The 14597-nt window shown below is 38.2% G+C and overlaps 1 protein-coding gene across 4 annotated transcripts in view; it reads right to left on the bottom strand.

Moving 5' to 3' along the window:
• The window catches only part of EEF1E1 (eukaryotic translation elongation factor 1 epsilon 1), a 41814-nt gene extending 39530 nt beyond the window's left edge, over positions 1 to 2284 (bottom strand). For 2 of the 4 annotated variants that reach the window (XM_058733060.1, XM_058733061.1), the window contains exon 1: positions 2147 to 2281. In XM_058733060.1, coding sequence (XP_058589043.1) covers positions 2147 to 2233 — 87 coding nt within the window. In that variant the 5' untranslated portion in view covers positions 2234 to 2281. Of the gene's footprint in view, positions 1 to 2146 lie in introns of all 4 variants that reach the window. The other 2 variants (XM_058733058.1, XM_058733059.1) reach the window with 2 other exon arrangements.
• Positions 2285 to 14597: the final 12313 nt, after the last annotated feature.

Genomic DNA, 14597 nt, shown 5'->3' with positions numbered 1-14597 from the left:
AGACAGGTGACTAATGTATAATTGGTAATGTTACAGAGAATGCGTTATTGCTTGATGTGGAGAATGAAGGCAGAAGAAAAAAATTAAACTTTCTTACAACTTACAATCCATTGACAAGCCCTTGAGAAAGGCAGAGTGACCTTCCTCTAGAAACTCAACTGCCTTGATGTTAATACTGTGCTAAGGGGAAAAGGCAACCTAAGCTTAACATTAGCCTAATCTCCAGGAACCTGTAAGTCTCACAAAAAAATTCCTTTGGAAACTTTCTTTATCTCTACCCCTCCTCAAAGATACATGTTACCAATCATCTTCCAAGCATGTGGCCCACTGATATACATCTGAAGGGTCTCAGAAGGTTTTACTGGATAGTAGTAAATGACCTTTTCCTAACAACAGCTAGCCCCTCCAGGTCCTGGAAACCTTGATTTCAAACCCCTTAGAGACTTACGCTATCCCTAACCCCCTCCCAAATTGAAAGTATATAATTAGCCACTCCTCACAACCCCAGTGCAGCTTTCTGCCCAAGGGTCCTGTCCCTGTGCTTTAATAAAACCACCCTTTTTGCACCAAAGACATGTCAAGAATTCTTTCTCGACTGTTCGCTCCTGAACTCCAACTTTTCATATCATTGCTGGCTTACTGCTGTCAACTGTCTTCCCCCAAAATGACTGAATCTTTTCATATAATCCCAACCCTTTCCCCAAACACACAAATAGAAACTTTCAATAGCTACCCTCTGCTAAGACAAAAAAAAAAAGTTTCAATTAAAATAAAGTAAAAAACCATACTCTGAACTCCAAAGCCCTCACAATTGCCCTCAAACTATAATTTTGGGCTTACTTTGCATTGCAGCACTTTTCATATTGGTCTACTTCTTGCTCCAAATTTCCCAATCTTTCATAATTTTGGTCTTACACACTTTCCATAGCAGCTTTTCTGTGAAGTTTACAAACCCAATCTCACAGTTAAAATTAACTTTCTCCTTTCACATTCCTCAACGTTTTCCTCCACTTAGTATATATTCCATTCTGCCCTAAATTGCCATAAGCCTCCAAGACTCCTGTCTTGGCAATGTTCTCTAAAAAAACGAAACCAAACTAGGGAATAGTGGGCGAAGGGAAGGGATCAGCAAGAGGCCAGAGGAAAACGCAACAGCAGGCCTTTTGTCTCCAATGTCTACTTTGCCACCAATCAATGGGCTGATCTTAGGCAAGTCCCATGACTTTTCTAGGCTTCAGGTTAACTTATGTATAAAAACTACACAAGGACTGCTTTTTACCATGCACCAAACTGAGGAACAGAAAAAGAAAAACTCACATGGAAAAAATCTCAAAGGGTCGAAAAATGTATTTATCCAAAGTTGTCTGCTTACAATCATTCCTCTTTTCTAACACATTCCATCCACGTCAAACAACGATGTTTATGAAACACAAACGTTCTTCAACGCCCTGTCAACGTCCTGAGAAATCGGAGTCCTTATACCTTCCCAATTTCATACCCAGTACCTTTCCCCTTCATTTTCTGCACGCTGCACACTGAACTTGAAAAACTCAGAAAAATCTTCCTTGAATCTCCCAGATTGGAGCAAAACCAATTATGTATTCTCTCAGACATCTGCGCTTCAATGTAGCACTTTTCACTTGTAATTAAAACAGCAGCAAAGTTTGTCCACCTAGAAAAAAACCAAGCTTCCGGAGGAGGAAGGAGTGAGTCCGTCTCAACCACTGCTGCATTCGCCAGCTCCAGCACAGCGCTACCTGGCATCCTGTTAGCTCTCTGGAGTGGCTGAATGACACTGAATGAAAGGTAGTGTTCTAGTTAATGCTGTCACTGAATGCAAACGCGGGGCCTCCAGACTGGACTCTTTGAGGCCCTTTCTCGCTTTCCCAGAACGGGATGACGACAATTTCCCAGGAGAAAACGTTCAGGCTGAACCCGAACTGCGGAGGTTCCCCTGCACCCTCTAGGAGCCAGGGCCGCAGGGGGAGACCGAGAGACGCCAGCCGGTCCAGCGGCGCAAACACGTGGGGAGAAGGAAAGCCGCCTCCTCATTCTGTCCGCCTCTGCCGGCCACCCCGTCCTACCTGGGCTCAGCAAGCCCGGCTCCTGTCCACCTCTCCCCCTCCGCGCCGCCCCCGTTTCTCACCTGGCGCTCGCCCTGAGCGCTGTATTTGTTCCCTTTACTCAGTCCCAGGGACTTCTCCAGCAGCTTCAACTCCGCGGCCGCCGCCATCTTCCGGCAGGAGCTCTTGGCAGGGGCGGGACCAGAACAGCAAGGATCTCCTGCATTGGCTGGGAGGGAAGGCCCGCTCCCACCAATGTCACCATCTATTGGCTGAACGCAAGGGGGGCGTGGAAGTCTCGCTGAGCGCAGAGGCGGGGTCAAGGTAAGGGGCGGGGCAGAAGGATGGGTGTGAGACAGGTGGAGAGGTGGTAGCAAACAGCTGTGTGAGGTCTTGGAGCTCCCGAGCTTACTGGCAGAGCCGGGCTTTGCTGTAGACGGAGTCGGCAAACTTCTAGACATTAGGCTGCTTTCCTGGCTGCCAGAGTTAACTGGTTAGCTGATTTGGCATGCTAAGAGTCTTTTTATGCATAATTGGAACCAAGATTTACTTTAGTTTGGCTTAGGAATCTGTGAATTTGAACAATCAAATTGAATAGCAAAGAGTTCACAATCTATGAGGAGTTTCTAACATGGTGTTAGTCATAGGAATTTTAATAGCGTCGTAATGCTGTATTGGAAAAACTAATTTTCCGTCTGTCAATCTACAGTTTAATAGTAACAGTAGAAATATAAATTTAAAGACTATTTATAGAGCACTGGTATGTTAGATAACATCAAGCAATTCCTATGGCCCAAGAAAATCAGCCATTAATAGTTTTAATGAGCTTTATTTGCCATGCCACGAAGATAAAGTAATGATGTAATTTAAGTAGCTTTTGGCATGTAAATAAGCAATGCAGTGACGTTTCCCTCCTGAGCCGCTATATTCTTACATCTTCAAGACAGAAAATGGGTAGCATATGTTGAAGCCTTGAATTTCCAAAAGATTTCTAGAAAGATTTTTTTTTCCAAATTGAGTGAATAAACAAAATTTATGTCAGTCTGAGAAAAATGGAAAAGAATTACTACAAGGTAGTTCACTAAATCAGAAATATGGAAGTTTCATGGAGAGTGCTGTCCCTTACTCCAAAATACTTAATGAGTTAACACTGGTAGCAGAATTAAATGTAGAGAAAAGAGAATTTGGCCAAATCAACATAAACAAAATACAAAAGAAATTCTGATGTAGGTGGATTGTTGTGCATCTATTTTCTCTTTACTTTCCAAAATACAGAGAATTGAATGACTATTTCACTACTTCTAAAAAGGTCAGTACTCTAAGAAAATTCACATAATCTATTTTCAATATTTAGGTTCAGTTTCTGTTTATAATGAAACATTTTAAAAAATCCCACAGTTAAGGGCGCCAGGGTGGCTCAGTCAGTTAAGCCTCCAACTCTTGATTTCTGCTCAGGTCATGATCTCACTGTTCCTGAGTTCAAGCCCTGCCTCAGGCTCCTCGCTGGCAGTGTGGAGCCTGCTCGGGTTCTCTCTCCCTCTCCCCCGCTCATCTTGCTCTCTTGCTACAATAAATAAATAAACTTTAAACAATAAAAAAGATGCCACAGTTATGTGATTCTAGTGGATGGTGTATTTAAAATAAGGCTTGATCTAAATTACCTGAACTGATGATTTGAGTTCTGGGCTAAAAATAACTGAATGGATATTCCCCTAAATGATAGATGTGAAAGTTTTGGGAAGTTTGAGTGGATAATCGGGTAGAATATCATCTTTTAATATATGCACTTTGATTTGAATTATTGCAGATAGATTTGTAATTGAAAAGAAAATTTGTTTTAATGTAGAAAGCTTCCCTTCAAGCCCTGATGACTTTTAATACTGGATGTCTTTTTACTCTCTAGTATTCTTACTTTTGTTGTGGATATTAATGACTGGGGGAGAAAATTAACTACTGCAGGGCTGCTGAGATGAAAAGGAAGGGAGGTGGTGACACATAAAAAGAGGCAAATTTAAACCGGATTTCAGGAGCCCAAAGATTCTGTTCTCTATTCAGCGCTGTTTATGTCACTCTAGTCAGGGAGTTAGCCTCGTTGAGACTCAATTTCCCTAAATATAAACCCAATGGGCTTGGATTCTCTCTGGTTCCTTTTGGCATTGATATTCGGTTTTTCAGTATTTAAGGTGATCATATGTTTCACTTTTTGCCTTAAAGTGAACATGTATTTTTGTATGACTAATGTAATTTTGTAATTGTAATTTTGAAATGTAACTGCACCACTAAAGCAATTTTGTATGGTTGGCTGGAAAGCCTTTTGCTGTGGCCAGCTGTGGTATATAAATATCATGGCTTGCTTGTTTTAAACAGAATTTAGGGGTAGAAATAGAGAGAGGGGTTTAGGTGTCCCTGACTACTCTCTTTTTTATTATTTTTTTATTTTTAAATGTTTATTTATTTTTGACAGAGAGAGACAGAGCACAAGCAAGGAGGTGCAGAAAGAGAGGGAGACAGAATCTGAAGCAGGCTCCAGGCTCTGAGCTGTCAGCACAGAGCCCTATGCAGGGCTCAAACTCACGAACTGCGAGATCATGACCTGAACCGAAGTTGGATGCTCAACCAACTGATCCACCCAGGCACCCCTGGATCAAAGTTCTGATTGGCATAATTTAGTCACTTGCTTGTGTCCTGGCTGTAAGCTAATCTGAGAAATTGAGTTTTGACTTCAGTATTCAGTATTCAAAGAATTGATACTACACTTATCTCTAATATCATATCTAAATTACAGAAATAATGGAGGTGGTCATTATACATTGCTTATCTGCTCTGAAATGTGGAACAATATAACTATAAAAAATGCAGGGGCACCTGGATGACTCAGTTGGTTGAGTGTCCGACTTCTGATTTTGGTTCAGGTCATGATTTCATGGTTCATAGATCAAGCCCTGCGTGGAGCTCTGTGCTGACAGTGTGGAGCCTTCTTGAGGTTCTCTCTCTCTCCCTCTGCCCCTCTCCCCAACTTGCACATGCGCTCTCTCTCTCTCTCTCTAAGATAAAAAATATATAATTATTAAAAACTATAACTATTTGTAAGACTATCAAAAATGGGAAGATAAGATGATGAACATACAGGAATGAGAGCAGCTTGCTGATTGCTCTGTTGGTGTTAATTAGAAGGAAAAAAAGCTATTATTTTACATTAGGTGCTGAAGGAAAAGGAGGGAAGGAGAAAGAAAAGATTTCTAGCTAGTTCCAATATTGTTCATGATAGGCAACTGATAAGCAGTATCCCAAAGAAGAGAGGATTTGATTAATATATAAAGGTAGTATTCTAAAGGTAACCTTAGAACAAAAATATAAACTTTCCTAAACACCAAAAGAAAGAGATAATGCAAGTAAATGGAACAGACCATGTAAGTGGATGACTGTATGTCTGTCTCTACCGATATGACAGAAATAATGAGGCCAAGTATTAGCTGACAAGCAAAATTCACATTGTATTATTTATAAGACCACATCCAAAAAAACACAAAGGGCACTTTATAATGCTAAAGGCTAAAGATATATACCCCATATTATATGCCCGAAAATGTGACAAAATTTTTATCAAAGCAGATACAATAGGAGATGGTAGGAGAAATAGAAACTCAGGAATAATAGGGGCTGTTAGTATATTTCTCTCAATCTGAGACAGAGCAAGTGGAAAAAAAAATCAGGAAGAATATAGAAAATCCAGATAAGAGAATCAGTAATGTAGAACATATGCATATGAACAAATCTCTGAAACCTGATAAATAGAGAAAACACCTTATGTGTTAGTTTTCCTGTGGCTGCTGTGGCAAATTCCTACTGTCTTGGTGGATCAAAACAACAGAAATTCATTTTGTCACATTCTGGAGGCTAGAAGTTCAAAATCAGTTTCATTGTGGCCAAATCAAGATGTCGGCAGCTTGCCTCATTCCAATATTCAAGGCCAGAATCCTCAGATTTCTTTCTGTTCCGTCTTCACACAGACCTGCTCTTTAGTTTGTCACATCTCCTTCTGCCCCTCTCTTATAAAGACACCTGTAGTTGCATATAGGGCTCAGTTGTATAATCCAGGATAATTTCCCCATCTATAAACCCTTAACTTAATCGTATCTGCGCATACCTTTTTAATATTGCTTTATAGAGTAATATATTTTCATGTTCTAGAAATAAGACCTGATATTCTTGGGGGCAATTGTCACCTACCATACCTTCATTTCACATGCACCCCTGGATCATTCATGAAAATTCATTGCATCTTTGGTCACAAAGAAAATAAATAAATTTGAAAAGTAATACATTCTAAAGAATAAAAATAACAAAAGCATTATTTTTTTGACCACAATGCAATAGCATCAGAAACTAAGAATAAAATAAAAATTTAAAAAGACTTCTTTTAGAAATGTAAAAACGGAGGGAACTTTTTTGACCACAATGCAGTAGAATAATAAACTAAGAATAAAATAAAAATTTTAAGACTTCTTTTAGAACGTAAAAACAGGGGCTCAGTCAGTTACGCATCCGACTTCAGCTCAGGTCCTGATCTTGCGGTCCATGAGTTCTAGCCCCACGTTGGGCTCTGTGCTGACAGCTCAGAGCCTAGAATCTGCCTGGGATTCTATCTCTCGCCCTCTCTCCCTGCCCCTCCCCCACTCACATTCTGTCTCTGTCTCTCAAAAATGAATAAGTATTAAAAAAAATTAAAAAAAAAGAAATGTAAAAACATTTTAATAAATGACTCTTGGACCAAAGAGGAAACACAGGATGAAATAGTAGAATTTGTGGATCTATGATACAGTTATGAGAGGAAAATTTATACTATGAAATATTTATATTAATAAAAATGAAAAATAAATTAAAATTGAAATGTAGATAGGGAATTTAAAAATAAGCCAAAAGAAAGCACAAGGAAAGAAGTGATAAATATTAAAAAATGTGTAAGAAAACAATAACAATGAGAGAGTAGAATTTATGAATAAAATCAAATTGCAAAAGTGAAAAATTCACAAAATTAACAAACCACCAGCTACTGTATGTAGTGAAAGATATAAAAGGGAGAAAGCATAAATACACAAAATTAGAAGTGACAGGAAGGCAATAACCATCATAACGGAGAAAATTTTCAAAATCATAAGAGATTTGTTTTGTGTAAGTCCCTGTAAATATACACTTAGATGAAGCTTCCTAGAAAAATGTTTTGAGGGGCGCCTGGGTGGCTTGGTCAGTTAAGCATCCGACTTCGGCTCAGGTCATGATCTTACAGTCTGTGGGTTCGAGCCCCGCGTCGGGCTCTGTGCTGACAGCTCAGAGCCTGGAACCTGTTTCGGATTCTGTGTCTCCCTCTCTCTCTGCTCCTCCCCTGTTCATGCTCTGTCTCTCTCTGTCTCAAAAAATAAATAAATAAATAAATAAATAAACGTTAAAAAAATTAAAATTAAAAAAAGAAAAATGTTTTGAGTTATTTTCTGGAAAAATGTGACTTCAAATTGACACCAGTGAGAACAAAATCGTAAAGAGACTAATAGTCACTAGGGAAGAAATAGAGGGAGGAGTGGAAGAACTGCCCACGAAAAAGTACCAACTCCAGATGTGTTCACAGTGGGAGTCTACCAAAATTAGAGATCAAATCATTTAAATGCTGGTGAAATTATTCCAGAACATAGAAAGAGAAAAACTTGGAAATTTGTTTTACAAGGAGATGAAGGCATTGATCCCTAAACCTGTCAAAGATTTTTCCTAACAAGAAAACCACAGAACAATCTGTTATACATATATATGTAAAAATCGTAAATAAAATATTAGCAAACAGAATCCAATGGCATATTAAGAAAATACATCACGAATAAGTGGATTTTATTCCAGGAATGCTAGGGTGGTCCAACATTGGGAAATCTGTTAGTATAATCCATCATGTTAATATGGCTAGGGAGAAAAATCATATAATCCTTTTGCCGACTCAAAAAAGTCATTTGACATTATTTAATACTCATTCGCATTAAGAACACTGAATACAATGGCAATTAGTATATACATATATGTGTATGAGTGAGTGTGTGCCAAAATCCCAAAGGTAGCAGTTTATTTTTTATTTAATGGGAAAACATTAGAAGCTTTCTTGTTAAAATCAGGAACAAGGTAACAGTGCTCACCATCTCCACTATTTCATGATATTGTGTGAGACAGTTTTAGCCAATGCATAATTACGTAAGAAAAAGTAATTAGAGGCATACAAATGGAAATGAGAGGTCAAATCTGTTTGTAGAGAATTTGATTTTATATCTCAAAAACTCAAGCTAATCAGTGGGAAAACTACAAATAGTAGGAGAATTTACCAAAGCAGTAGATTATAATAGCAACATTAAAAAAATCAATAGTTAGAAGTTATAATTGAAGAGAAGATCCCATTTGTATTAAATATTAAAAAAAGGAGATGTAAAAACATAGGTATCACTTATATGTAAAACAATATAAAAACTCAAAGCTGCAAAAGTACATTTGAACAAATGGGCAGGCACGCCATATGGATGTCAAGCCTCTGTAAATTAATTTATAAATTACTAAATTGCAAGAAAAATCTAACAGGTAGTTTATTACTATTATTATTCTGGAATAATAATAAAAAGCCATAAAAATTCTGTGTGTGAAAAAAGAGCAATGTAGTTTGGGGGCCAGGAGAGCCCTTTACCATATTAAAACTTTATTATAAGTCATCTATAATCAAAACAGGGTGGTATTGACATATGAAGAGACAGATCAGTGGAACAGAATAGAAAATCCAGATAGATACCCAGTTGTATTTGTTAATATGCAATAAACTCAAATTAGTGGGGGAAAAGATGGACCGTTTATTTTATTTTATTGTTATTATTTTAAATGTTTATTCTTGAGAGAGAGAGAGAGAGAGAGAGAGAGAATCTGAAGCAGGCTCCAGGCTCTGAGTTGTCAGCACAGAGCCTGATGTGGGGCTTGAACTCAAGAACTGTGAGATCATGACCTGAGCCGAAGTCAGATGCTCAACCGACTGAGCCACCCAGGAGCCCCTGGACTTTTTCAATAGCCTCCGCCACACACAGAGAGATAAATTCCAAATATATTAGAGACTTAAGTGTATAAAATAAAAGCATACAAGTACCAAAAGAAAACATGGGTAATTTGTACTTACACTATGTACTCATAATAATATAAAATGTACTTACAATAAGGGGAATGAAAATTATAAACCACATTGATACCGTTTCTTATCTGTCATATTGGCAACAATCCAAAAGGGTGACATCACAATCTGTGATCGGCTATGTGAAGAAATATGTGCTCTCATACATCTCAGATGACAGCAAAATGATATAATTCCCACGAATGGAACTGGGTGATGCCTAGCAAAATTACAAACATCTTTACTTTTGGGCCCAGAAATTCCACCACCAGGCTTGATTCCACGGAATACTGATAAAAATATAGAAACAAGAAGGTATATGTGTATAAGGCTATTGAATGCCATCCTGTTTATGATAGTAAAAAATTGTAAACATCCATATGTCCTTAAAGAGGGAGCAGGTTGAAGAAATAGAGGATGAGCTGAAGAAATAGGGAGCAGAGTGCTAAGTAGCTCTAAAAAAGGAATAAAGAACGTCTTTATATGGTGGTAGAAAATGATCTCCAGAATATGTTGTTAAGTGAAAAAGCAAGGTAGACAAGGTGTTTATGGCATCCTACCATTCATCGAACGAAGTGTGGGTAGTATTAATACACGTATATTTTTGCTTCTGTTTAAAAAGGGAATAATAAACCAAAAACTTAAAAAAAAAATGAAGTGGACAGGAATAGAAACTAGACTTTTGTGATTACATTTTTTCTTATAGGTTTGACTTTGGAACCAGATACACGTTTTCACATAATTATAAACATATCACATCTAAGAATTTGTCCCTAAAATATTGAAAGCAAAATAAAGCAAAATGGTACGTCAAGTTGGGGGCGCAATCACATAGTGTGGAACTCTTTTAAATGGCTTTGTAACGCAATAATTTAGTTGTACATTCTTTAGTGAGATATACTCTAAAGGCAAAAGTTCATGAAGATCTGCAGGGTTTTTTTTTGTTTGTTTGATTAGCATGTTGGCAGTGTTGGTATTCTAAGGCGTGTGCACTATGTATGCCTACGAAGGCACATATACTGTGGCACAAAGCAAAGAAGTAATTATGGTTTACAAGAAAAGAGAAGCAGATGCAAGAAAGAAGAGTTGAATCAAAGCTCCTCAGTTCTGAACTTGAATTGAAATCTGTTTTTTAATTTAATTTTTTGTTTTTTAAAATTTACACCCAATTGGAAGAATAAATATTGTTAAAATGTCAATACTACCCAAAGCTATCTACACATTCAATGCAATTCCAATCAAAATTGCACCAGCATTCTTCTCGAAGCTAGAGCAAGCAATCCTAAAATTTGTATGGAACCACAAAAGGCCCCGAATAGCCAAAGTAATTTTGAAGAAGACCAAAGCGGGAGGCATCACAATCCCAGACGTTAGCCTCTACTACAAAGCTGTAATCATCAAGAGAGCATGGTATTGGCACAAAAACAGACACATAGACCAGTGGAATAGAATAGAAACCCCAGAATTAGACCCACAAAAGTATAGCCAACTAATCTTTGACAAAGCAGGAAAGAATATCCAATGGAAAAAAGACAGTCTCTTTAACAAATGGTGCTGGGAGAACTGGATAGCAACATGCAGAAGGTTGAAACTAGACCACTTTCTCACACCATTCACAAAAATAAACTCAAAATGGCTAAAGGACCTGAATGTGAGACAGGAAACCATCAAAACACTAGAGGAGAAAGCAGGAAAAGAACTCTCTGACCTCAGCCGCAGCAATTTCTTACTTGACACATCTCCAAAGGCAAGGGAATTAAAAGCAAAAATGAACTATTGGGACCTGAAGATAAAAAGCTTCTGCACTGCAAAGGAAACAATCAACAAAACTAAAAGGCAACCAACAGAATGGGAAAAGATATTTGCAAATGACATATCGGAAAAAGGGCTAGTATCCAAAATCTATAAAGAGCTCACCAAACTCCACATCCGAAAAACAAATAATCCTGTGAAGAAATGGGCAGAAAACATGAATAGACACTTCTCTAAAGAAGACATCCAGATGGCCAACAGGCACATGAAAAGATGCTCAACATTACTCCTCATCAGGGAAATACAAATCAAAACCACACTCAGCTATCACCTCACGCCAGTCAGAGTGGCCAAAATGAACAAATCAGGAGACTATAGATGCTGGCAAGGATGTGGAGAAACGGGAACCCTCTTGCACTGTTGGTGGGAATACAAATTGGTGCAGCTGCTCTGAAAAACAGTGTGGAGGTTCCTCAAAAAATTAAAAATAGACCTACCCTGTGACCCAGCAGTAGCACTGCTAGGAATTTACCCAAGGAATACAGGAGTGCTGATGCATAGGGGCACTTGTACCCCAATGTTTATATAGCAGCACTCTCAACAATAGCCAAATTGTGGAAAAAGCCTAAATGTCCATCAACTGATGAATGGATAAAGAAATTGTGGTTTATATACACAATGGAGTACTACTTGGCAATGAGAAAGAATGAAATACAGCCCTTCGTAGCAACGTGGATGGAACTGGAGATGTGATGCTAAGTGAAATAAGCCATACAGAGAAAGACAGATACCATATGGTTTCACTCTTATGTGGATCCTGAGAAACTTAACAGAAACCCATGCGGGAGGGGAAGAAAAAAAAAAAAGAGGTTAGAGTGGGAGAAAGCCAAAGCATAAGAGACCCTTAAAACTGAGAATAAACCGAGTGTTGATGGGGGGTGGGAGGGAGGGGAGGGTGGGTGATGGGTATTGAGGAGGGCACCTTTTGGGATGAGCACTGGGTGTTGTATGGAAACCAATTTGACAATAAATTTCATATATTAAAATAAATAAATAAATAAATTAATTAATTAATTAATTTTCTTTGATGGTTGAAGCAAAAATTATAAAAAAATAAAATAAAATAAAATTTACACCCAGATTAGTTAGCATATAGTGAAGCAATGATTTCAGGAGATTTCTTAGTGCCCCTTACCAATTTAGCCCATCCCCCCCCCACAACCCCTCCAGTAACCCTCAGTTTGTTCTCCATATTTATGAGTCTCTTCTGTTTTGTCCCCTCCCTGTTTTTATATTATTTTTGTTTCCCTTCCCTTATGTTCATCTGTTTTGTATCTTAAAGTCCTCATATGAGTGAAGTCATATGATTTTTGTCTTTCTCTGACTAATTTTGCTTAGCATAATACCCTCCAGTTCCATCCACGTAGTTGCAAATGGCAAGATTTCATTGAATTGAAATCCTAATATGAGCTCATAATGATTTTATCTTAAAGAAAATGAAAAGTATTTTCTATCTAGCTCTGTTCACTTAGAAGTCTTAGAAACAGGAACAACTGCATAACACTGAGAGTCAATCAGACCCAGGTTTTAGTTTCGAATACTATTTCCACTGAAAGGAATAATCGTTCTTTGGAGAACTGATTCCAGATCTGGGACAAGACATGTATCAGATGATCCTGGATCATCTTGTCAGAGCAGAAAGCAAAGAAGTTATCAAAGAGTGACAAGGAAGCGTGAAAGGGTGAGATAAGATCATTTGAGTGTCACTAAGACTGCAGTGGATTAAAACACTTTAAATATATTTGAATCTATGAATTCATAATGATACTAAGAAACAAAAAAGAACAAAATCAAAGCGACCCTCATTGATCACCTTTGGGTGATTCTAGAGATCCAGTTCATCATTTTGAAAAATGATAAATAATATAATCAAAAAAGGGAACTTTTTTCCTTCTCGATTATTATATAGTTACTGCATTTTGGGGAAACCAAATACTGTTGAGGGGTAATTTTCTCTTTATGGAAGTGCTCAAGCTAAGAAATGAAGATAAAACAATAGACTATCATTGTTTTGCATCCTTCAATGAAATAATAGATCTAGGCAATGGTTATTAACAGTTGCTCACATCACAAAAATGGAGACAATAGATATAAAGTGCTTCAGAGAAAGGCACATTAACAAGTAGGTGGGGCGACGGGGTGGCTCAGTTGGTTCAGCATCCAACTTGGCTCAGGTCATGATCTCACGGTTCATGGGTTCGAGCCCCATGTCGGGTTCTGTGCTGACAGCTCAGAGCCTGGAGTCTGCTTCAGATTCTGTGTCTCCCTCTCTGCCCCTCTCCTGCTCATGCTCTGTCTCTTTCTCTCTCTCCCTCAAAAATAAATAAAACATATAAAAAAATAAAAAAAATAAAAACAAGTAGTCTTGCCAATTGAATCTGAATGTAATTAAGCTTTTTGTCTAGCAATCCATAGGGGGAAAGAAGAACACGTTAAACCATCAGCAAATTCTAGATCATAGGAAACTCTTTGGAACAAATGATCTGTTTCAGTAAATAAATTGTGAAGAAAAAATAAAAAAGGGAAGTAGAATTTAAAAATTTAAAGAGGTCTGGGGCGCCTGGGTGGCTCAGTCGGTTGGGCGTTTGATTTCGGCTCAGGTCACGATCTCACGGTCCGTGAGTTCGAGCCCCGCGTCGGGCTCTGGGCTGATGGCTCAGAGCCTGGAGCCTGCTTCCAATTCTGTGTCTCCCTCTCTCTCTGCCCCTCCCCCGTTCATGCTCTGTCTCTGTCTCAAAAATAAATAAAACGTTAAAAAAAATTAAAAAAAAAATTTAAAGAGGTCTAGGGACATATCAATCAATTGCAATGTATGGATATTTTCTTAAACCTAATTCTAGCAAAAAACTGTTAAATTAAAAAAAAGTTGGCAGTCAGCCATTACAGTGGCACACATCGACCACATTCCATTTTGCATACCAGGGATATTAAATTACTTACTCAAACTCATATAGCTAATAAATACGTGCATGAATCACCTGGAGTTCTAAAAAATGCAGATGTCATGCTATATTCCAGGAGATCCTGATTTACTTTATCTGGGTTGGGACCAGGCATTGGTATTGGAAAAAAAAAAAAAACACAAGAAAACAAAAAACAGTCCCCAAGTGATTCTAATGTGCAACTGGGGTTGAGACCCCCTTTAATAGAGACCCCCTTTAATAGAGGAGGGGTGCCTGTGTGGCTCAGTCAGGTAAGTGTTCAACTCTTGATTTCAGCTTAGGTCATGATCTTAGGGTCATGGGATCAAGCCCCACGTCAGGCTCCAATGCAGAGCCTGCTTGGAATTCTCTCTCTTCCTCTCCCTCTCTGTCTCTCCCCTCCTTGTGCTCTCAAAATAAATAAATAAATAAACATTAAACAAATAGAGGATCTGAGATTTCAACTCAGTTTTCTGTCCTCAAGCCCCTAGAGTTCTAACTTCCTGCTGTCTCCTTTCTCTGTGATTATGGTGAGCTGGTGCCTCCTCTCCAGTCAACATCAGGCATAGGAAAGCGGAGAAAGGTATTTTATTTAAAATAATCAATGGACGCATTTCTTAGATG

This window comes from Neofelis nebulosa, chromosome 6, assembly GCF_028018385.1.
Source record: "Neofelis nebulosa isolate mNeoNeb1 chromosome 6, mNeoNeb1.pri, whole genome shotgun sequence".
Taxonomy (NCBI): Eukaryota; Metazoa; Chordata; class Mammalia; order Carnivora; family Felidae; genus Neofelis; species Neofelis nebulosa.
Note: the sequence above shows the minus strand (reverse complement) of the source record. Positions and strands in the feature narration are given on the sequence as shown.